This window comes from Lepus europaeus, chromosome 2, assembly GCF_033115175.1.
Source record: "Lepus europaeus isolate LE1 chromosome 2, mLepTim1.pri, whole genome shotgun sequence".
NCBI lineage: Eukaryota > Metazoa > Chordata > Mammalia > Lagomorpha > Leporidae > Lepus > Lepus europaeus.
Window position 1 is genome coordinate 1,352,682 of NC_084828.1, and position 22,601 is coordinate 1,375,282.

General features: G+C 67.6%; 1 protein-coding gene across 1 annotated transcript in view; it reads right to left on the reverse strand.

Moving 5' to 3' along the window:
* Positions 1–185: 185 nt before the first annotated feature.
* The window catches only part of COL18A1 (collagen type XVIII alpha 1 chain), a 52,847-nt gene continuing 30,431 nt past the window's right edge, over positions 186–22,601 (reverse strand). Inside the window, exons 6-41 of the mRNA XM_062204495.1 lie at positions 20,485–20,561; positions 20,038–20,223; positions 18,877–18,903; positions 18,239–18,301; positions 18,068–18,154; positions 17,724–17,777; positions 17,429–17,587; positions 16,647–16,709; positions 16,369–16,395; positions 13,418–13,558; positions 12,960–13,022; positions 11,983–12,009; positions 11,464–11,499; positions 10,931–11,002; positions 10,654–10,689; positions 10,091–10,180; positions 9,770–9,799; positions 9,636–9,662; positions 9,014–9,076; positions 8,628–8,702; positions 8,020–8,046; positions 7,771–7,824; positions 7,416–7,490; positions 6,506–6,574; positions 5,913–5,955; positions 5,530–5,592; positions 4,990–5,033; positions 4,679–4,810; positions 4,223–4,367; positions 4,069–4,142; positions 3,685–3,813; positions 2,974–3,006; positions 1,755–2,000; positions 1,263–1,460; positions 1,067–1,182; positions 186–559 (exon numbers count right to left, since the gene is read on the reverse strand). Coding sequence (XP_062060479.1) covers positions 349–559; positions 1,067–1,182; positions 1,263–1,460; positions 1,755–2,000; positions 2,974–3,006; positions 3,685–3,813; positions 4,069–4,142; positions 4,223–4,367; positions 4,679–4,810; positions 4,990–5,033; positions 5,530–5,592; positions 5,913–5,955; positions 6,506–6,574; positions 7,416–7,490; positions 7,771–7,824; positions 8,020–8,046; positions 8,628–8,702; positions 9,014–9,076; positions 9,636–9,662; positions 9,770–9,799; positions 10,091–10,180; positions 10,654–10,689; positions 10,931–11,002; positions 11,464–11,499; positions 11,983–12,009; positions 12,960–13,022; positions 13,418–13,558; positions 16,369–16,395; positions 16,647–16,709; positions 17,429–17,587; positions 17,724–17,777; positions 18,068–18,154; positions 18,239–18,301; positions 18,877–18,903; positions 20,038–20,223; positions 20,485–20,561 — 3,062 coding nt within the window. The 3' untranslated portion in view covers positions 186–348. The remainder of the gene's footprint in view (positions 560–1,066; positions 1,183–1,262; positions 1,461–1,754; positions 2,001–2,973; positions 3,007–3,684; positions 3,814–4,068; positions 4,143–4,222; positions 4,368–4,678; positions 4,811–4,989; positions 5,034–5,529; positions 5,593–5,912; positions 5,956–6,505; positions 6,575–7,415; positions 7,491–7,770; positions 7,825–8,019; positions 8,047–8,627; positions 8,703–9,013; positions 9,077–9,635; positions 9,663–9,769; positions 9,800–10,090; positions 10,181–10,653; positions 10,690–10,930; positions 11,003–11,463; positions 11,500–11,982; positions 12,010–12,959; positions 13,023–13,417; positions 13,559–16,368; positions 16,396–16,646; positions 16,710–17,428; positions 17,588–17,723; positions 17,778–18,067; positions 18,155–18,238; positions 18,302–18,876; positions 18,904–20,037; positions 20,224–20,484; positions 20,562–22,601) is intronic.

A 22,601-nucleotide genomic window follows, 5' to 3' on the forward strand; every position in this document is an offset into this window, starting at 1 on the left:
GGGGTGCCGAGCTTGGGGACCCGTTCCCACTGGGGCCGCTGCAGGGGCGAGGTGGCGTGCCCCCACTGTGTGTGGGAGCTGTCCCGGGTGCCGCCTGGTGCTGGCCTGGCGCTGGGGGAGCCATGGTGGTTTGGGTGGGGGGCTGGGCAGGGCACCGGGGCAGAGTGAAACAGTGCACGTCAGGCTTTGTGTCTTAGACTTTTTTAAAAATACACTCTTTGGCTTCCTTTTATTTCTTGAGGATTACATGAAATGTGAACCACGCAGGAAAGGTCCCCAGGGGCGCCGGCGGCCCCCTGCCTGCTGTCCGCGGCCACCTGTGCGTGCCTCGGCCGTCCCAGCTCAGCCCTACTTGGAGGAGGTCATGAAGCTGTTCTCGATGCAGAGGACGACGTAGGCGTGGTGGCAGCTCGCGGCCGTCTGCTCCAGCAGTCTGCCCGCCAGCAGCGAGGAGGCCTGGCCTGTGGCCGCCGGCGCTTCTGTCCGCCATGTCTCGCAGTAGCTGTCGGTCAGCCTGCGCCCGCTGGGGTCCGAGCCGTGCCACACGCTCTTCTGGGGCCTGTGGGATTCAGCAGGCCGTCAGACACCCCCAGAAACACCTGGGGCAGAGCGCCCCCTGCCTGGGACAGAGTAGGTGGCAGCAGGAAGTTGGGGGGGCGCGAGGGTGGACAGCACCGTCCACCCCTGCTGCTGGTGGGAGGGAGGGGGTGTTGGGGTTCAGCCTGGGCCCCCTCGGGCGGTGAACAGGGCTGCAGCTGCCTCCCTGCTGGGGTCCCACCCAGGACGGCCCTGGGCTGCACCTGTCTTCCCCAGGTGCTCCTGAGAGCAGGAGGCTGGGCAGAGGCGCCCAGGTGCAGTGGAGCTGTGAGCAGCCCGGCTCCCTGTCCTCTTCAGGCCCTTGTCAATGCAAGACCGTCGGCCCAGGCCGGGGGCAAGCTCAGCCATGCCCAGCCTGGGCATGGGGCGAGCACAGCGCCAAGCCACAGCCTCGGGGGCCACCCTGCAGTCACAGGACACCTCCTGCTGGGGGTCTTGGGGAGGGAGAGGGGGAGCGGGGATGACCCACCAGGCTGGGTGCCGCAGGACGTCCCTGCCGTCGAAGGAGAAGATGCGGGCTCCTGGCCTCAGCTGGCCCTGGGTGCCTGAGAACAGCGCCTCCCAGCTGGGGGACAGCTCCTCGTCCTGCAGGACACACGGTGGGGCTCGTGACTGGCCAGGGGGCGGGCACAGGGCGGCCCGGCCCCCAGGACAGGCCCACGCACCTTGAGGTTGACCACGGGCAGCACCCCGCGGTCGGCGCGGCGCACAATGCTGTACAGGTCCTGCAGCCGCGAGGACAGGAAGGCGCGGAAGGTGCCGGCCAGCCCCACGGCCCGCGCCTGCTGGAAGCACTGGAAGTCGGCCCCGCGGATGCCCCGCATGCCGCCCGACAGGGGGCTGTTGAGCGCCACCAGGTGGAGCTGAAGAGAAACGCGCCGCCTGTCAGAGCCAAGCCAGGGCCCCCTGCTGGCCAGGCTCCTCAGCCTCAGCAGCAGGGGGAATTTGGGGCGCTGTGCACCCACCTGGGGGGTGGCCCCACAGTGTGCTCCCTCCACCCCGCCCTGTGAGCGGCTGAGGGTCCACCAGGGCTCCAGGCCCAGCGCTGTCGCTCTGCTGTCCCGTGGCCTCCCAGACCCGAGCAGACTGGCTACTCGGCCACAGTGACAGGTGCTGGGCTGGACTGACAGCCACTGTTAGGGCTGCAGGGCACTCACCACCGGCCGGAAGTCCTGGTGGAGGTGGACGGGCAAGGGCGTGGGGCGGGCGGGCTGGAGGTGTGTGTAGGCGCCATGGTGTGGGGCCCCGGGGTAGGGCTTGGGGTCCAGCAGGCGTGGGGGGTTGGCCAGGATGTCATCTGCCCGCCAGGGCCGCACAGTGGAGTAGGAGTGCTCCCGACGGGGGTAGGGGTTGCCCTCCTGCAGCTGTACCACGGGGGGCTGCAGGGCGGCCACCTCATTGTCCTGCGAGTGGAGAGACCAGGGTGCCCGTGGGCAAGGCTGCCCGCCCGGGATGCCACCTCCACCTGCACTCCTTGGGGCTGTTGTAGGAAGGGGTGCTGTCCCCAGCCCCTGGGGTGCGTGGGGACACCCTCACGGCCCTTGACCCCCCTGGCCCAGGCCTCTGCTGCCTGCACTCTGCTGCCTAGCCCAGGGCTCCCACCACCAGCAGCAGCAACGTCTCAGGTCCTGTGCTCCTGCTCCATCCGGGTCCAAACCCCAGCCCCCGCCTGCTGCTGGGCCGTGTCCCGGGGGCCGTGACTGCATGGAGCCCCGAGTCGGCACTGACCGGGCTCCGCCCCCAGGGGCCCCCTGCACAGACGGCTCTCAGGGAGATGTGGATGTCTCCCTCCATCCACTGCTGCACCCGCAAACCACCCGCCTGTTTGTCCGGTTTGAACCGAGTCTCGTGGTAGCAGCTGGCGGGTGAATGCCCATGGCCCTGGATCAGAGGGTGACTTGCCCCTGCGTCTGAAGGGGGGCTTGGCGTGGGTTGGGGGTTGCTAGCTGGAGCCCCACGACTGAACCACGGCTGGCCGTGGCAGGAGAGCATGGCTGAAGAGGCAGGGCGCGCCGCCCACGTCCGCCTCTGCCGGGCCTTGGGCCATTAACTTCCAGAATGATCCCCGAAATGAGCCCTCTCCCCTCCTGCGCTACTCCTGCCGGGATTTCAAAGCAAGGGAGCAGCACCGTCCACCCAGGGATGTGCTGATGCCCACAGGCCGGGGGTCCAAGGCTCAGGTCCAAGGCGCGTGGAGCCCGGCGAGGGTGGTGGACGCTCTGGTTGGGCGGTGGCCGGCTGGGAGGGAGGTGCCTGCCTGTCCTGGTGATCCCGGCTCCTCCCTCGCCGACTGACCTGGGTCCCACACCCTGGGCACGCCCCACCCGTGTCCTGGCTGTCCCTGTCTCAGATGTCCCAACACAAAGCACTCCTTACCGTCCCTCGCGGGAGAGGCGTCCGGGCCTCCAGCTGGAAGGAAAGAGCAGGGGTCACTCCAGCAAGCTCTGACCTGGGCCGGCCCCCAGACACCCAGGCCTCCCCCGAAAGGAGCCCCGGGAGCCAGGGCGGGCAGCCTGCCCTCGCCATGAAGGGCCCAGCACTGCATGTCCACAGCACAGCAGGGTCTTGCCAGGCCCCAGGGGCTGGTGAGGGGACGGCGATAGCAGGGAGGAGCTCAACTTGAATCCACTCGGGGTCCTGGGTGCTGATGGAGGCGCCTGAGGGCGTGATGGCCGTTTTGGGCCTTGCCTGTCACGTTTGCCACCTAAAGGAGGCCCTTCCCTTAGGGGTCCCCATGGCAGATCTTGGGGGTGCAGGGAGGGCCGACCATGGCTGAGAGGCCCCCAGTGTGCATCCAGGACCTGCACAGAGCAGCCATAGTGCATCCCCCGGTGCTGAGGACACTGGACCTGTGGCAGTGGGCAGGTGCTGAGCAGAGGGGCCACCTGGGTGCTGCGCGGGTGTGGGTGGTGCCTGGGTGAATGTCCATGGCAGCCCCCTACATGTGAGGGTCGCTGGGCACGCAGGCAGGTCCTGGGGCCGCCCCAGCTTCTCTGAGGGCAGAGGGCGCATGCCCAGGGGGCCGGCGCTGCAGCCCCCTACATGTGAGGGTCGCCGGGCGCGCAGGGCAGGTCCTGGGGAACTCACCAGCACCTTCCGGAACCCACTGCGGACACGGACGTACAGCTCCTCACTCTCGGCCACGAAGAGGAGCCAGCCCTCGGGCACCTCGTGGACCTTGTCCAGCAGGGTCTGGTAGGTGGCCCAGACCCTCACCTGCCGAACCCAAACCCGGCGTGGGCCCCGCTGCCTGGCATGGCCTGCTGTGACCCAGGGCCGGACAGGCTGGGGGCCCTCTCTGGGGCTGCCCTGGGCAAGTCGGGGGCCGAGGTTCGAGGTGCTTGAGCCCTGGGACCTGGCCACCCCCACCCCACTTCCACCGTGGACACCAGAGCTCATGCAGTCCCCAGCTGGACAGGATGTGTCTGGGGGCACAGGGAGTGGGGGCCTGGCCGCTGCCAGGATACTTACGCCTGAGGAGGCGCCCAGGGTTCCAGGAGGTCCTGGGGGACCGGGTGGGCCTGGTGGGCCAGGAATGCTGACAGCTACAGGAGGGAAACTGGGATGGGACCACAGGGCCACACAGGTGGCAGGGGGAGGCCACCACCCGGTCCTGTAGACTTACTGTGCCTGTGAGGTCCAGGGAACGAGGGGGGCCCAGGCGGTCCTGGGGGCCCAGGAGGGCCCTGGCGCCCCTCATAGCCGATGCCAGGGGGTCCCTGAGGTCCAGGGGGGCCGGGCTGGCCCCGAATGCTATCCCCCTTGGGGCCCTAAGGACAACGACAAAACGAGCTTCATCGTGACGCAGGTCCCCAGAGTGGGGACAGGCACACAGTGGACAAGGCCTCCGAGCCATGGGTCACCTCCTTGCCTGGGAAACCTGGTCCAGTCCACACCATCGCCCCTTACCATGGAGCCGAGGTGCCCCCAATGAGTGCCCCGCCTGCCCTGTGCCCCAGGCACACACGGAGCCATGGCTCCCTGGGGTTCCCATCCCAGGGGCAAAGCCAGGGGACCGTGAGGGGCGGCGGAGCTCCGGGGCCATCCACGGCACCTTCAGGCTGGCCAGGGCCAAACTTACCGGAATCCCGGGGTAGCCCGGTGGGCCGGGGGGACCAGGAGGGCCGGGCACGCTGGAGCCAAAGAAGCCACCGGTCCCAGGATCGCCCCTCTCGCCTTTCTGTCCAGCGTCCCCTCGGTCCCCCTTCTCGCCCTGTGGGTGAAATGCTGGTCAGAGATGGCCCAGGCTTCCCACCCTGCAGGACGGGGCTCTGCAGCCTGCATCAGGAAGAAGGTGGCTGGGACAGGCAAAGCCCACTCCACCGAGGATGCCAACCCTGCCAGGGACCTCATGGGGCCTCCCCCTCCAGGCTGGTCTGCGACGTCACCCACCTTCATCTCAGCCCCCAGGCGGAGGAGGTCGAACGGGAACTGCCCTGCAGAGAGGGAGGGGGAGAGGCCGGGCTGGGGTCTCAGGGCGCCGCTGCCCGCCTGCCCAGGACAGGCAACCACAGGGTCAGCAGCCGGGGTGAGCTTCCTGCCAGCCGGTAGGGACTGGTCAGGTGAGCAGCCCGGCCGCCTCAGACTGGGGAATTCAGCACAGTCCGTGTCGGGTGGGCACAGCCCCTGGTGATGCCCTGGACACAGGGGCCATGGCTGCTGACCCTTGGCCACCCATGCCCCTTGGGACCAGCCCACAGGGGTGCTGCCTCCTCTCGGAGGTGCCCAGCAGGGCCCAGCCCTGGGCTGTGGAGGGGTAGCCACGCCCCTCCCCCCAGGGCATGATGGGACATCCTTCGGGGTCTGCCCAGCCTGGGCCTGTGGCTGGGAGGCTGACCAGGTGTTCACATCCAGGTGTCATCAGGGTTCCATGAACCAAGCAGGGGCTGTCTTCCTCCGGAGGGAGGGTCTGGGGCCACGCCGACAGCTCACCTGCTGGTCCTGGGGGGCCCACTTCTCCTTTGTCACCCTTTGGTCCCGAAGGTCCCTGAAGCCCTGCAGGAAGAGACCCCTGCCCTTTGTGGGGTGCTCAACCAGGGCCCCGCCCCCACATGCTCCTGACCCCAGAGGCGCTGTGTGTCTAGGATGTGAGGACCAGGGAGAGGCGTCAGCCGGATGTGGTGGGCAGAGCGGCCTAGGGAGGAGGGGGCCGCTGCCACCCCTGCTCAGGAGCGAGGGCATCAGGTCCTGCCTGGCCGGGGTGGGGTGAGACGGACGTCCAGGGCACTCAAGGGCCAGCACACAGGTCAGCACAGGGTGAGATGTGGGGGCTGCTCGTCCCCACCCTGGGGCACGCGTCCCCACGGGAGCCTCACCTGGCAGTCCTGGGGGCCCGGGGCGGCCAGACTCAACAAACGCCTGCAGAGAAAGACAGAGTGCCGGGGGCCACGGCCACCAGGCCCAGCCCGGAAGCTCCGACCGCCTCTGCAAGGCCCCCTGGTGCCCTCCCGGGACTGGGGGCCTGACACCCCCTCCCCAGACAGACTGGGGGCCTGACACCCCCTACCCAGAGAGACTGGGGGCCTGGTACCCCCTCCCTAGACAGACTGGGGGCCTGGCACCCCTCCCCAGACAGACCAGGGGCCTGGCACCCCTTCCCCAGACTGGGGACTGGCGACTCCTTCCAGAGAGATGGGGTGGAGGTAGGAGATACAGACTTGTGGTCGAGAGTCCTGCCCTTCAGGGTCACCCCACCTCCCAGGCCTGGTAAAATGGGGGCACCCACCCAGCCCCCTCCGGGCTCAGGCATGTGGGAGTGCTCATCATTCCAGCCTGAACTGGCTGCAGCCCCGAGAGCTTGCCTGCCCACTGTCCCTGATGCAGCCCAGAGGCCCCTGGGGATGCAGAGGCTAGGATGGGGAGAGGAAGCGGGGCTCCCGGGAGGGGGTGTGAAACATGGGTGACTCACGTTGCTGTCATAGACGGGCGTCCCGGGGGGGCCTGGGGGCCCTGGGGGCCCTGGGGGGCCAGGCATTCCCTGCGTGGGGGACAGAGAGCGCTGTGAGTGGGGGCATCGCTGGACATCAGCAGATCACAGAGCCGGTCATTCACAACAGGACCAGGGCACACGGGTCCTTGGCTCCCAGAGGGTACAGCGAGGCTCTCCCACCCTCAGGGGGGGCTGAACACCTGGACCCCCGTGACGACTGTGCCCGGGGCGACATCGCCCAGTTAAGAGGTCTTAGCGTGGGAAGCGTCATGGAGCTCTGGCGGATTTGCTCATGGGAAGGGCAAGCCGCGTGAGAAGCACTGCCCTGAAGGCCGTGGCCGGGAGGGAGCAGCCGGTGACGAGCCGGAACAGGCCTCCCTCACACCGGCATGTCTGGCTGGCCGGAACAGGCCTCCCGCCCGTCCTGCGCCTGGGGGCGGGTGGGACCTCAGGGACAGCCAGACTGCCACCCCCGTGGGGCCGTGCGGCTTCTCGTGCTCCACGGCACAGCCTCGGGGAATGCCTGGCCCCACCGCGTCACGAGAACAAACTCGGGGCTCACAAGGCAGCAGTCACTGCTGGGTATGACGGGAGGCACCGTGGAGGGGCACGCCCAGGTCCTCGGGTCCTGGGGGGCTGGGGCTCTGTGTCGGTGCACACGTGAGCATACCAGAGGCGTGTTGCACACACAGCATGCAGAGATGTGTGTACTGTGTGCACATAAGCATGCGTGTGTACGCACACAGGTAGGTGTGTGTGCACCCCCCCACGTGTGAGTGTGTCAGGACCAGCAGGGCGTGGTCACACGGAAGCAGCCCTGCACAGATGAGCTGCAGGACCCCGGCCCAAGGTGTCCCCGCCCCCTGCCCGTCCCCCACAGGACACTCACCCTCATGCCAAATCCGAGGCTGGCATCCCCCGGCTCCCCCTTCTCTCCTTTCAATCCATTCATCCCGGGGCGGCCCTGGGACACAGCACAGGGGCGGGAGGGGTTGGGGTCCCCAGCGCCTGCCCTTGGCGGCTCCTAACCAGCCTGCTCCAGCCCTGCTTGGCCGCTTCCTGCCCGGGAACCCTTGCAGGGAGGGGGCTGGTCCCATGGCTCCTGTCCCCACCCAGCCTCCTCCAGGGTCCGGCCCCTCCTGTCTGGAAGGCCCAGCATGTCCCTTCTGCCACACGGGGAAGAGAGCTGCCCTGCCCCGGGCCCTCTCTACCCACCAGGCCCCGCCAGACACCCCCGTCCTCACCGGCCGCCCAGGGAAGCCGATCTCGCCCTTGTGCCCAGGACGTCCGTACGGGCCCTGCAGGGAGGGAGAGCCTGGGGGTGAGCAGAGGCCGTGGGGGGCGGGGGGCCCCCGCCCTGCCCCGCTGAGTCTGGGTGGGGGTCCGAAGCCACACAGGGAGAAGCCCCCGTGCTGCTGGCCCCCACAGCCAGCCCCACATGTGTCCAAGGCGACCACAGCACCCAGTGCACAAAGGAAGGGAATCCCACTCACCGGGGGTCCTCGGAAGCCCGGCTCGCCCTGAACAGGAAACAAGAGGCAGGATCAGGCAGCCGCAGCCCAGCCCCCGCCCGGCCGCTGGCCGCCACCCCAGGGGCCTTGCACCCCAGGGGACGCAGGACACGCCTGCAGGGGAAGGTTCTGGGCCCGGGATCAGTCTAGGTGAGCGCACGGATGGGCCACCCAGGGCCCTGCCCTGTGACATCCTGGCTGGGCCATCGGGGGCCCTCTCAGATGTAAAGAAGCTGGGGTGGGGAAGGCACAGCCCCCTAGGCCCCTCCCTCAGCCCACGCTCACCCACCCTGGAGGCTCTGGCTCCCCAGGGGCCACTGCCAGCAGGGTGGCTGCAGCTGACAGCAGGGTGGGGCCCCTTCTCGCACAGGAGGGCCCAGTCCGGGCAGAGGAGCAAGTCCCTCTGCCTCCCAGGGTGGGCTCTGGGGGTGGAGGCTCACTGGGTGCAGCTATCAGAGGTGGGCAGAGAAGGGCGACAGAACCTAGGCTACATGTGGAAGGTTCCAGAATCCACTCGGGAGAGGAACTAGGCCCATCTCCAAGGCCCCAGACTCCCCACGCCCCAGCGGACGAGGGGCTGCGGCCCTCACCTTGGCTCCTTTCTGGGCGGGGCCCAGGGCTCGGCCATCAGGGCTGACAGTGCTGCCGGGTTCCCCCTTCTCACCCTGGAACGGCAGGGGTGGGGGTCCCAGTGGGGGTCGTGCAGCATGATGCCCCTCCCACAAAGGGCCCCCCACAGGACCCTGGAGACAGAAATGGGGGTTCTTGCCCCTCCCAAGGGACCCCTGTGACCAGGGCCTCGAGGCTGGGTCCTGGTGAAGACACAGGCACAGGCCCGGTGGGACAGTCACCCGCTCCGGTCACGGCTCCATGCGGGTGACAGGTCCAGGGGCCAGGACAGATGGGGACCGATGTGCCTTGGGTCCCCTGGGGTTTCAGCTGAAAGTGCAGTGGACCCACCCACCCCAGCACTCACCTTGGGTCCCGGGAGGCCTTGCTCGCCTTTGGAGCCCAGGTCGCCTTTCGGCCCAGCAGGTCCCTGCAGTGGAGACCAGGTAGGCTGAGGGGCCTGCTTGGGCCGGCACTCCCGACCAGGGGCCTGGTGATCGCACACCCTCCTTGGGGTGCTTCCTGGTAACACCCTGGCCTACAGGTCTTGACCAATCGCAGCAGAGGGCTGCGCCCCACTTGTGGGTGCTGACCAATCGCAGCAGAGGGCTGCGCCCCACTTGTGGGTGCTGACCAATCGCAGCAGAGGGCTGCGCCCCACTTGTGGGTGCTGACCAATCGCAGCAGAGGGCTGCGCCCCACTTGTGGGTGCTGACCAATCGCAGCAGAGGGCTGCGCCCCACTTGTGGGTGCTGACCAATCGCAGCACAGGGCTACACCCCACTTGTGGGTCCTGACCAATCGCAGCACAGTGCTGTGCCCCACTGGAGACCCCAGCTGGACTCCCAGCTTCTGCTGAGCCCCAGGGGTGCCCACCAACGTCCCGCTGTCAAGCCCTGCACAGCTTCACGTGGCTGCTCTGTGGGGACACAGGAGACCTCTCCCAGCCACCCCACTGGTCAGGGCTGCTCGGAGGTGCGGCTACTTACAGGGAAGCCTGCAAAGCCTGGGCGGCCCTGTGGAAAGAGGGACGGCGTCAGTCAGGGGTTGCTGGGCCCTCGGGGGGCACCAGGCACCACCCAGCCGCCCGACCCCGGGTGTCTCGGGAGCAGGGGGCACGCACCTCGGGTCCCGGCCCGCTCACCACTGCTCCCTAACGGCAGAAAAACAGCAGCAGGAAAGGAAGAGAAAATCAAGTTTAAGCCGAACCCAGGTCCTGCTGCCTGACATGCAGGGGAGGTCCCAGCAGGTGGCGGCGGAGCCACTTCCTGGCGGCCCGGAGCTCAGGACAGCCCGGAACCTGAGGCACAGGTCCACGCCACGCCGTGTCCCCAAGAGGCGGCGTGTGGTAGCCTCTTGTGATGAAGCCAGCAGACTGCCCGCGCCCCCGGGGACTGCGTGGTTGAGGGACACCCCCGCCTCGGGGCCCAACCCATGTCCTTACATCCTGCTGCGACACGTAGACCACAGGCCCCGGGGGCCCAGGGGGCCCGGGCAGGCCGGGCTGCCCCACTCCGTCCTTCCCTGGGTCTCCCTGGAAGACAAGGCACTTGGTCACCGCTGCTCTGGCCCAGCCCCAGAGCCCACGGTGGGGAGGCCCCAGGGCCGCTACAGCACCCAGCAGACCCTCGCTCCCATCAGGGACCACCCCCTCATGCTGCACCCCTGGAGCCGCCGCTGACTTGAAGGTCTCGGTGCCAGGCTCCGAGTGGTGGTGGGTGGTGATGGGTGGCAGGCAGGGTGTGGACCCGAGGGGAGCACCCTGTGGCCCAGCCGCACAGGGATGTCCCAGCCACTGTCACCCCCAGGATGTTCACACTCCCTCCAGCTCCCCTCCCCTCCAGCCCCCTTACTCTCCCCCTACAATCTCCCTCCAGACCCCAACTCCCCTCTAGCCCCCCACTTTCCCTCCCCTACTCTCCCCTCTAGCACCCTACTTCCCCCAGGCCCCCATACTCTCTTCCCGTACTCTGCCCCCAGCCCCCTCCCCCCCAGCGCCCCACTCACTTTTTCTCCCTGGCTCCCCTTTTCTCCTTTGGGTCCCTGCAGACAGAAATGGTTTGTCAGAAATGGAGACAGAGCCCCTCCTGGGAGACCCCAGACCCAGGGACTGCTCTGAAAGGAAAAGTGGAGGTGGGTGGGGAAGGGATGGGGTGGGGAGGCGGCCACTGGGGTCCCTGGCCTGACTCCAGTTCCGCTCCCTGGGCAGGCACAGGCTCGGGAGACCCCAGGTTCCTCCTCATGGGATCCTTCTGGGGTCTCAGGCCTCACTGCAGCCGCTCACCGGGGGCCCAGCAGCGCCCTCTCTCCCAGGAAGGCCTGGGAAGCCGGGGGCTCCGTCAGCTCCAACTTCTCCCTGGAACAGACACAGAAGCAGCGTCAGCGGCGTGGCCCCAGGAGGCAGCCCTGGTGTCCACGGACGTGACCACGGCCCAGGTTTCTGCTGGTCCCAGGTTCAGCCCGCTGGGGCCCGTGGGCAGGTGACGGGGAGAGAGGGAGAGGGGCCAGAGGTGGCCTGGGCGGCCAGGGGGGCCCGAGTGATTCACCCAGGACTCGGCAAGGCCTGGGGGAGCTGGGGGCGCTCTGGGAATCACCCGACACAGGCAGGTCTTAACTTGCTTAAACAGAAGTGAGCAAAGAGTGAGGACGAGATGGGCCCGCCCCTGGGCTGGAGGACCTGACCCTCTGTGCCCAGGGCCGGCCCCTGGGGCCCGCTGGCGTCCCTTTATGGGGGCTCAGAGGGGCTTCGGCCTGTGCTGGGGCCCTTCCTGCCCCTCCCCCAGGACCCCATTTCCCAAGCCTGACACAGGTGCTTACCTTGGCTCCAGGTGTTCCAGCCGTTCCAGGGTCCCCCTAGATGGATGGAGACTATGAGGGGCGTGGCGTGGCCTGAGCAGAGGTGCTGGGGTATGGGGTCTGGGGTCTGACCGCTGAGACAGGTGCTGCTCTGAGAAGCCGGCACGTCAGCCATCTGCCAGCTGCCAAGCACCCTGAGACCTCGGCTATCCACACCCCCGAGGGGTCGCTGGAGACACTGCCTGGACCAGAGTCACACCCCGTGGGCCTAGGGCCCAAGCTTGCGCCCAGTGGCAGTCTTGGGTGGTCCTCCCGCCCTGGTCCACTTGCCTGGGGGGATGGCATGGGCCACAGAGAGGTCGGGGTGCATCCCACTGCCCAGAACCCATGATTCCCGCTGGAAGAGGGGGCGCAGCCCCACCCCCAGCTAAGGTCATCCCTTGGTCATCCCACCAAGCTTTGATTTCACACAACTCCCAGGATGCACTGTGCTACTCCCGTGCTCAAAAACCATGGAGACCGGGCGTCTCGCTCACTGACCTTGAGTCCTGGGGGTCCGGGTGGTCCCTGCCAGACAGAGGAACGAGGTGTTAGTGCAACCAGCCCCGCTGGAAGGCGCTGTATCCCACGAGAAAATCAGCCCTCCGCGGAGTCACAGCCCCACTGGGCACAGGAGGAAACCCAGGTTTCCCCGAGGGAGCCAGCGCAGCCTGGAATTCCACAAGCAGGGTACGGGGTCCATCCGCGGAGTCGCCCACGAGCCCGACCCAAACACAGGACGTGCACCTCACTGGACACCAAGGCCCCTGCACGGCGGGTGTGCTGCTGGCTGCCCCCAGGGTGATGTGGCTGATCCATGGGCGCTGCCCTTGGTGCTGTGTGTGGGGTTCTGGCCCAGATCGTCCCACCCTGGTCCAGGGCTCGTTCTTTGCCCACCTCAGTACTGGCTGCGGCAGGGTTTGGTGCAGACACGGAGAAAGCGCTGGGCTGGGTGTGAGACCCCCCTGGCTGGCTACGGCTTGTGTCAGCGTTCAAGTTCTCCAAACAAGGAAGCCACCTGATCCCACGCCCTCAGCAGCTGAGTTGCTGACGGGACCAGGATGCTGGGGTTCAAAGCTGTGGGTATGTGCTCCCATGTGGGGGTGGTGGCGCCCCTGGAGCTGGTCGCACATCTGCCGTGTCCAAGCACGGGCCACGCTGACAACGGCTCTCCCGCAGGGCCTCTGCTGCCAGCAGGACAGGTGGGAGCTCCAGCACGAGCGCCCGCTCCTCCACACCTCTGCCCAAACACCAGGGGTCCCCAAAAGCCTCACGGAAGACAGAATGGAGACAACGAGCGCCTTCCACAAAGCTGTCAGGCCGCGCATCTGCTGCGTCCTGCACGCAGAGCCACAGGACACACTGATGGCGCAGGGCCCCTGACCCTGGCCGCCACGGCGCCCCCACTTCGGAGACCAGGTTGACCTCCTGGGACTTCCCAACAGGCCCCCCTCTGCCCAGGCCCTGGGCGTAGGTACCTGCAGCCCTTCGGCGCCTCGGGCCGTCAGCCAGAAGGGTCCCCCCGAGCCTTCCATGTCCTCCTGGGGGAGACAGACGAGGGGCACTTGGCCTGCGCTCCTCCCCGAGGGAAGCAGCTGCCCTATGCAGGCTGAGGCCTGGACCCCGGCCTGCGGGCACCCGTCCTGCCACTCCGTACTGCTCATGGTCTGAGCACGAGCTGGGGTGCGGCTCACCAGGTCCCCCCGCCCCCAGCAGCCTTGCCATCATGTACGTGGTGGGGGTGGCCCAGGCGTGTGGTCTCTGGAGCATCCCTGGGCAGTGGGGTGTAGGCCCACGTCCAGCTCCAGGCCAGCCCATCCTGTACCCACCAGCAGGGCTGGTACCCACGTGCCCTGTGGTGGGACGCCGGGGTGGGGAGGCAGCGCGGGGCGGCGGACCAGGCTTCCTGGGGCCCGGGGGTGGGGAGGAGACTCACAAATCCAGCAGCAAGTCCTGGTCCTGGGGGCCCGGGGGGGCCTGGGGGCCCGGGGGGGCCTTGGGGTCCAGCTGGCCCAGGGGCTCCTGCTATGCCACTCTCGCCGGGGAAGCCCACGGGGCCAGGGTCCCCCTTGCTTCCCTGCGTGGGAGGAGAGAGGAGGTCATAACTGCCCTCAGGCTCCGGCTGCCCAGCTGGCCATGCACCGGATGCGGCCACGGCCGTGTTCTCAGGACGCCTCTGAAAATCCCAGGCCCAAGCACTGAACGGCCTGCAAAGCTGAGACTACACGGGGCTCGCTCTCCATCACGAAGCCCTGACCGTCACACGGGGGCCGCAGAGGCGCGAGCCTGCGCGGGGGTCTGGGGGACACGTGCACCACACCAGCATGCTGCACAACACGCCGCGTTACCTCCGGCCCAGCCCCCGGCCGGCGGGCACCGGGCAGCCAGGAGCAGGTGGAGCAGGTGAGGAAGGGCGGGCGGCTGGAAGGGGTGAGGCAGGGAGGAGAGAGAGGCAGCTGAGGGCAGCTCTGGCCGAGTGGGTGGGTTTGGTGGACACTCAGAGCGTGAGCGAAGCAGGGGCCAGGGTGCCCGGTGTGGGAAGCAGGGCGGGGGCTCAGGGGCTGGGGGTGTGAGCAGGGAGGGGGCTGGGGGACTTGGGGCATGACAGGAAGGCCCCGGCCCGAGGGCTCGGCTCCGCACGGGGTCAGCCGCTGGCTCGGCCCAGTTTCCCTCACCCCAGGCCACTCAACCTCCCCAGCCCTGGCCCCCTCCTCTTCCAACGATACCCACAGTCCTCTGCTCGTCTTGGGAGACAGTGGAAGGCAGAGGTGGGGGACACCCCGAGTGTGACCTGCTGACCCACTACCCCCTGTAGGCCAAGATCTCAGACCCTCACCAGGGCTGACGTGGCCCCCACCCTCCTTCCTGCTCCCAGCCTCCAGGGACCACTTCCTGTCATGTTAACCCACTTACTGTGTGAACCCGACTCACTGTGCATTAACTTCACTGTGGACCCCAACATGTGTGAACCCCATGTGTGAGCCCCACTCTGTGAACTCTGTGTGTGAACCCCACTGTGTGAACCCCACTCACCGGTATTAACTCCACTGTGGACCCCACATGTGTGAACCCCACTGGAAGTCTTCCTTGTTTTTTGAGCAGTTAACATTTTGAACGTTAGACCTACTTTAAACAAGGTCTAATTTTATTGGGACCCTATGTTTCACTCTCTGGGTTTTAAACTCCGTGTCTCGCATCTTTGTGTCATGTTTATCTTGGTATTTTGTACGGCTCTCTCTTATTAAAAATTCACCTATTTTTGACCTTTAAAAAGCTTATAAAGGAATGTGCATCTTTCTAACCTGTCCTTCCCCACTTTTCACTCAGTTTCTGACTCCACTTTGGGGTCTGGGATCCCCCTCATGGCACGTGGGGTCCATGTGTCTTCCGTGGGCATCAGCATCTCCAGTTACGGAAGGCACTGCTCAGGCCCACACCGTGTGCCACCCTTGTCTCCTACCACCCCCCACACCGTGTGCCACCCTCGTCACCTACCTACTCCCCACACCGTGTGCCACCCTCGTCTCCTACCACCTCCCCCACACCGTGTGCCACCCTCATCTCCCACCTCCTCCCCACACCGTGTGCCACCCTCGTCTCCCACCTCCTCCCCCACACCGTGTGCCACCCTCGTCTCCCACCTCCTCCCCCACACCGTGTGCCACCCTCGTCTCCTACCTCCTCCCCACACCGTGTGCCACCCTCGTCTCCTACCACCCCCCTACACCATGTGCCACCCTCGTCTCCTACCACCCCCCCACACCGTGTACCACCCTCGTCTCCTACCTCCTCCCCACACCGTGTGCCACCCTAGTCTCCTACCACCCCCCTACACCATGTGCCACCCTCGTCTCCTACCACCCCCCCACACCGTGTACCACCCTCGTCTCCTACCTCCTCTCCCACACGTGTCCCACCCTTGTCTCCTACCTCCCCACACCGTGTGCCACCATTGTCTCCTACCTCCTCATCACCTTCCACTCTTGGCTTTCTGTTGCCTTTTAAACCCTTCAAGACACTTCCTTTAGGTATCCTGGAGCATGTGTGTGTATGTGTGTGCACGTGTCCACACATGTGTTCGTGTGCATACGTGCACTTGTGTACATGTGCGTGTGTGTGCGCGTACATGTGTATTTACCTTAAACCCATCTTTTAAGGAAAAAAAACCAGTAAAACTCCAGCACCCCACCTTTTCTTCCAGTCCCAAACTCCTCAGCCACCTCTTGTAACCCCTAGCATCCCCCTCCCCCTGAAGCCCCCAGGCCCGAGTCTGTGGACTCACTGGGGAAGGTTCTGGTTGCTGCCCACCCAGCCCTGCTCAAGGAAGGCAGACCCCATGTCCTGGACGTAACCCAGGTGGGCCGTCCCCCCGGCAGGGGCTTGGGACCCTGGGGGTGGCTCTCAGGACCATCTGTGCTTGGGAGTCTGCCAGGGCACACGGGGAGGCAGCCCCTCCCCCCTTCCCAGGGTCTCATCCCCTGAGCCCCTCCCACTAAGCAGCTAGGAGGAGCTGAGTGAGGGTCTCCAAGCAGGGCCATGACCCCAGAGGTCAAGCCAGGCTGCAGCCCCGACCCCATGCTTCCCAGAGAGGATCTGGGCCCATGGGGGACGGGGGCCTGGAGCTTCCTGCTGGGTGGCCTGGAGCCCAGGGCCCTGAGGATGCTGGGAGCCCAGCTCAGGACCACCCTGGGCCCAGGCAGCCGGGCTCCCTCCATGTGTGCTGGGACAAACGGGGTGGGAGGCGGACGGGCAGGGCTGGGGTCCCGGTCAGCGCTGGGAGCAGGGGCTGGCTGACCGCAGGGCCGCGCTCCTGCCTGGGGCACGTCCACCAAGCAGAAGCGCCCACCCTGGGAGGACCTGAGAGCAGCAGGAGGCCTTGGTTCGTACCTTGGGTCCTGGGGCGCCCACGTCGCCCTGTGGGGAGAGGGAGGGTCACGGTGAGGTCAGGACCCAGCCAGGCCGCTGGGGCCCCCACACTGGCCTCTTCAGAGCACCCCAAGATGGGACCAAAATCAGACTCGAAATCGCTTCCCAAGTCACATGTTCCCTCTTCACAGCGGAGACCCGCCCAGGGCTCTGACTCCCCCAGGCCCCACGGCCACCCTCGGCCCAGCCTTGTGCCAGCCTGGCTCCAGCTTCCGGCCCCGGTGTGGGCAGGGACTTACGGGGCTGCCTTTGTGTCCCGCCGGTCCTGGCTGCCCGTCTTTTCCGGGGGGGCCTGGGGGGCCCTGCAGGGAAATGCAGAAGGTGGGTCCCTCACTCCTGTGTGCTCTGTGGCTCACTGCCTGGCCTCTCAGACTCCCGAGAAAGCCGGACACGGAATGGCCCACGGGAGACCCCGCCCACGGGAGACCCTGTCCACGATGTCCAAACACGAGCCCAGCTCCGGTCTTCCACCTTCCTCACCTTGGTTTCTCTTTTGCTTTTTGGGTTTTTTAGTTGTCAGTCAATGGGGGTGGAGGGGCTGCAAGACCCCCGCCGTGGGTGGGCGGCCACAGGCTCCCTCAGGGTCTCCTGACCTCACTCTGAGAGGCAGCCTGGTACCGCTCTCTGCCCTGAGGAGCTGCCGCAAGGCTGGGCTGCACCGCACACACACATGTGCAGGCCCCAGAGCTGAGCCCACGTTCTTGGGTGGTTCACGGATCCTGGGCTGTCCCTGACGTGGGCACACACCCCCAGGGAGGCAGCTGTGTGTCCCTCAATCACATGCCCACGGCCCATGGTGGAGGGAGAGGCCAGGCCATCGGAGCTGGCTCACGGGACCCAGCAACGACGGACATCTGGTGCTGGAGGGAGGCTCCCTGTGGAGGGCGGGCTCCTCCTGCCCACCGTGAGGACCGCTCACCCCAGAAGCACGGCTGCCCCTCAGGATCGCCCCCCAGACTCAGGGCGGGGGCAGGGTGGTGTGGGGGAGAGGCCCCTGCCCAGTGGGGGAGACAGCACTCACCTGGGGGCCGGGAACGCCGGGGGGCCCATCCCGCCCAGGCACTCCAGGGAGACCGGCAGGCCCTGGCGCGTGCGAGCTGTTCAGGCCGAAGCGGCCCGGCTCACCCGGCAGGCCTGGGACGCCCGGGGGGCCGGGGGGCCCGGGGAAGCCACGCGGGCCCTGGACATGGGGAGACACAGATGGTCACACTCGCACAGGCCTTCCTCGCTCAACCCCAGCCCCACCAGGTCCCTGCTGAGGTCTCGTGCTGGGCACCTTGGGGACGTGGGGCAGCGCCCACCGTGCTGACACTCACTCTGAGGGTCTCTGGGTCGCCCCCGAAGCCGGATCCCTCCATGTCGATGAAGGTCTGAAGGGCAGGCGGAGGCCTGAGACGGAGACAGAGGCCAGGCCTCTCCCAGCCCCGCCCCAGCCCCACCCTACTGTGGCCCTGCCCCAGCCACGCCCCCAGCCCGGCCCCGCCCCCTGGGGTGTTCACTGCAGGAGCAGAGCCTCTGCCAGCCCCCAGAGCTCCCAGGCACAGCGGGGGAGGCTCCCATCCCCCCCAGGCCCTCAAGGACAGGGCTGGTCCTCCTCTCTGGGGGAGGGGGTGCTCCTGGGACCCCAGGACCTCCTGGAGGCGGCCAAGGTAGGACTCACCAGCTTGTCGTGTCTGAAGGGGGGTCCTGGTGGCCCCGGAGGCCCCTGGGGCCCTGGAGGTCCTCTTGGCCCGATCCCAGGGTCCCCCTGGAATACAAGACACGCCTGTCACTCAGAGGGCACACAGCCCCATGGCACACTCGGTGGCACCACACGGGGGCCCACACTCACCTTCTCGCCCTTGGGGCCCACGTCTCCTGGGGTCCCCGGGAAGCCTTGGGGCCCAGCTTCACCCTGGGAGACAAGGACAGAAGCTGTCGGGGCCAAGCACGGGCCCCACGCAGGCAGCGCAGAGATGGAGCTGGGCCCACCAGGGAGGCCCAGGCAACCGGGAGAGCACCACAGGACCCTGCAGCAGAGCCAGGCGGGAGGAGACCCCTCCCCACTGCAGAGCACCCACGGCTCCGTGTGGCACGCCCATCGCAATGGGAGGCCCATGCAAACCAATGCCAGCCCTGCAGGAGAGCAGGTGTCTGGTCTATTCCATGCGTGGTTGTGCGTGTGCCGTGCCACTGTGGACAGAGGGCCCATGTGGCTGCCACTGGGTAAAGGGAGGCGGCCCTGGAACACGGCCTGCGCTGCTTTACAGGGGTCACGCGTGGGAGTGGGAGTACTCCGTGGGGGGCTGCACCACGCTTGTGTGTGTTGTTGCCACAGGAGAGAAACTGCGGGGACGGCAAACATGTTGCTCCAGGACAAACGTACCTCTGAACCCCCTTCCCACACATGCCCCCCGCCCATCCACAAGGACCCTCTGCCCTCCGGCCCCCGTCACGGGAAACTCCAGCTCGGGGGGAGGGCACACTTACGGGTTTTCCATCTTCACCAGGGTCGCCCTGAGAAGTGCAAGACACAGAGCCTTCATCCCTGGAATTACATCACCCTGCCCCCGCCCTGCACCTGAACGGGGGGGGGCGACCCCCTCCTGCACAGCCCCAGGACAGCGCCCCCCCTACACAGCCCCAGGACAGCGCCCCCCCTGCACAGCCCCCAGGACAGCGCCCCCCCTGCACAGCCCCAGGACAGCGCCCCCCCTGCACAGCCCCCAGGACAGCGCCCCCCCTGCACAGCCCCAGGACAGCACCCCCCCTGCACAGCCCCAGGACAGCACCCCCCCCTGCACAGCCCCCAGGACAGCGCCCCCCCTGCACAGCCCCCAGGACAGTGCCCCCCCCGCACAGCCCCCAGGACAGCGCCCCCCCCGCACAGCCCCAGGACAGCGCCCCCCCTGCACAGCCCCAGGACAGCGCCCCCCCCTGCACAGCCCCAGGACAGCGCCCCCCCTGCACAGCCCCAGGACAGTGCCCCGCCCCGCACAGCTCCCAGGACAGCGCCCCCTCCTGCACAGCCCCAGGACAGCGCCCCCCCTGCACAGCCCCAGGACAGCGCCCCCCCCGCACAGCTCCCAGGACAGCGCCCCCCCTGCACAGCCCCAGGACAGTGCCCCGCCCCGCACAGCTCCCAGGACAGCGCCCCCTCCTGCACAGCCCCAGGACAGCGCCCCCCCCTGCACAGCCCCAGGACAGCGCCCTCCCTGCACAGCCCCAGGACAGCACCCCCCCCGCACAGCCCCCAGGACAGCGCCCCCCCTGCACAGCCCCAGGACAGTGCCCCGCCCCGCACAGCTCCCAGGACAGCGCCCCCTCCTGCACAGCCCCAGGACAGCGCCCCCCCTGCACAGCCCCAGGACAGCGCCCCCCCCTGCACAGCCCCCAGGACAGCGCCCCCCCTGCACAGCCCCCAGGACAGTGCCCCCCCCCGCACAGCCCCCAGGACAGCGCCCCCTCCTGCACAGCCCCAGGACAGCGACCCCCTCCTGCACAGTCAGGACCCCCCCAGGACAGCGCCCCCTCCTGCACAGCCGTAGGACAGCGCCCCCCCTGCACAGCCCCCAGGACAGTACAGGCCCTGGTTCTCCACGTCCACACCCGCCCCAGCCCAGCCCCCAGGCCAGGGCCAGGGGTACTCACCGGCTCACCGTCCCTTCCTGGGGCACCATCCTTCCCCGGCGGACCTGGAGGCCCAGGCGGCCCCTGTGCCCCCGGAACTGGCAGTGCCTCTGGGCCCTGAACCGCCGGGCCTGCAGGACCCTGAGGCCCGGCTGGGCCGGGCAGGCCCCGGGCTCCCGGCTCCCCCTTCTGCCCCTTCTGGCCTCCCTAGAGACGAAGGACAGAAGGCAAGGCTGGGGCCCCATCCCCGGTCACTCAGCGGGGAGAACGGGCAGTGCAGGGCCCTCCATGGGGAATGCGGTGCAGGGCCCTCCATGAGGAATGCGGTGCTGGGCGGAGCTCTGCGTGCCAGGAGCAGGGGTGGGGCACGAAGAAGGAGGCCTAAGCCGGTGGGGGTCCCGGTGAGTGGAGCACAAGCCCTGAGGGCTCTGGGGTCCCCAATGGGCCGTCGCGGGGAGGCGGCCTCACCTTTGCCAGGGGGTCCCCAGGGCTCTGGACATCCTCCTCTCCCGCGGAAGCCACACCTGAGCCAGGAAGGGTCTGAGCTGGGAAGAGGCAGAGGCGTCACTGTCGGCCCCCAACAGCCCAGGCTCCGCGCTCCCCACCCCCAGGCTTTGCTGGGTGCCCCGGGGGAGTCGCTCAGCGCAGGGGCGGGCAGTTTAGAACTGATGTCACACACACGTACACACCACACTCACCCCACTGGCATACACGCACACGACACACGTGTCAAACTCCTCACACATCACAAACACACCGTGCTCATGCCACACACATTCACACTTACACACGTCACCCTGCCTTCTTGGTGGAGCCGTCGGAGGGCTCACGCGTGTACTGGAACCTCCCCCCCCCCCCCCCATCATGCTTCTCCTGGGAGCCACCACCAGTGCTGCCCTGAGGATGACCTGAGCGGCGGCCGGGCCCTGCAGATGAGCAGGGCGCCGACCCAGGGCTGCGTGCGGCACTGCGATGGGCAACTGCGGTCAGCAAGCTGCGGTCCTCGCGAGAGCCCGGGACTCTGTCCTCGCTCCTCCTGTGGGGAGCAGCTACGCAGCCAAGAATGGGATTCAGATTCACAGAAACAAAGGCCAGGACCCGGGGCGGCACGGCCAGGCCGGGCGGGCGCTGCCGTGGCCTCTGCTTCCTCCCTCCCGCCAGGCGGCCTCCGAGACGGACTCGGGCAGCACCATGGACAGGGCCGAAAGCCTCCCCACCAGAAGGGGCCTCGCTGGGAGAAGGGGGACCCCAGAGCTGTGACCCTGCGAGGAGTGACCTGGGCACAGGGGCTGTGACCCTGGGAGCAGTGACCTGGGACAGGGGCTGTGACCCTGGGAGGAGTGATCTGGGACTGAGGGGCTGTGACCCTGGGGCTGTGACCTGGGGACAGGGGCTGTGACCCTGGGAGCAGTGACCTGGGGACAGAGTGACTGTGACCCTGAGGAGTGACCTGGGACAGGGGCTGTGACCCTGAGGAGTGACCTGGGGACAGAGGGGATGTGACCCAGGGAGGAGTGACCTGGGGGCCCTGGGGCTGTGACCCTGGGAGCAGTGACCTGGGGACAGAGTGACTGTGACCCTGAGGAGTGACCTGGGGACACAGTGACTGTGACCCTGAGGAGTGACCGGGAGACAGGGGCTGTGACCCTGGGAGCAGTGACCTGGGACAGAGGGGCTGTGACCCTGGGAGCAGTGACCTGGGACAGGGGCTGTGACCCTGGGAGGAGTGATCTGGGACTGAGGGGCTGTGACCCTGGGGCTGTGACCTGGGGACAGGGGCTGTGACCCTGGGAGCAGTGACCTGGGGACAGAGTGACTGTGACCCTGAGGAGTGACCTGGGACAGGGGCTGTGACCCTGAGGAGTGACCTGGGGACAGGGGCTGTGACCCTGGGAGCAGTGACCTGGGACAGAGGGGCTGTGACCCTGGGAGCAGTGACCTGGGACAGGGGCTGTGACCCTGGGAGCAGTGACCTGGGACAGGGGCTGTGACCCTGGGGAATGACCTGGGGACAGGGGCTGTGACCCTGGGAGCAGTGACCTGGGGACAGAGGGGCTGCGATCCTGGGAGCAGTGACCTGGGACAGAGGGGCTGTGACCCTGGGAGCAGTGACCTGGGACAGAGGGGCTGTGACCCTGAGGAGTGACCTGGGGACAGAGGGGCTGTGACCCTGGGAGCAGTGACCTGGGGACAAGGGCTGTGACCCTGGGAGGAGTGACCTGGGACAGAGGGGCTGTGACCCTAGGGAGTGACCTGGGGACAGGGGCTGTGACCCTGGGAGCAGTGACCTGGGACAGGGGCTGTGACCCTGGGGAATGACCTGGGGACAGGGGCTGTGACCCTGGGAGCAGTGACCTGGGACAGGGGCTGTGACCCTGGGAGCAGTGACCTGGGACAGGGGCTGTGACCCTGGGGAATGACCTGGGGACAGGGGCTGTGACCCTGGGAGCAGTGACCTGGGGACAGAGGGGCTGTGACCCTGGGAGCAGTGACCTGGGACAGAGGGGCTGTGTCCCTGGGGAGTGACCTGGGGACAGGGGCTGTGACCCTGGGGGGTGACCTGGGGGCCCTGGGGCTGCGATCCT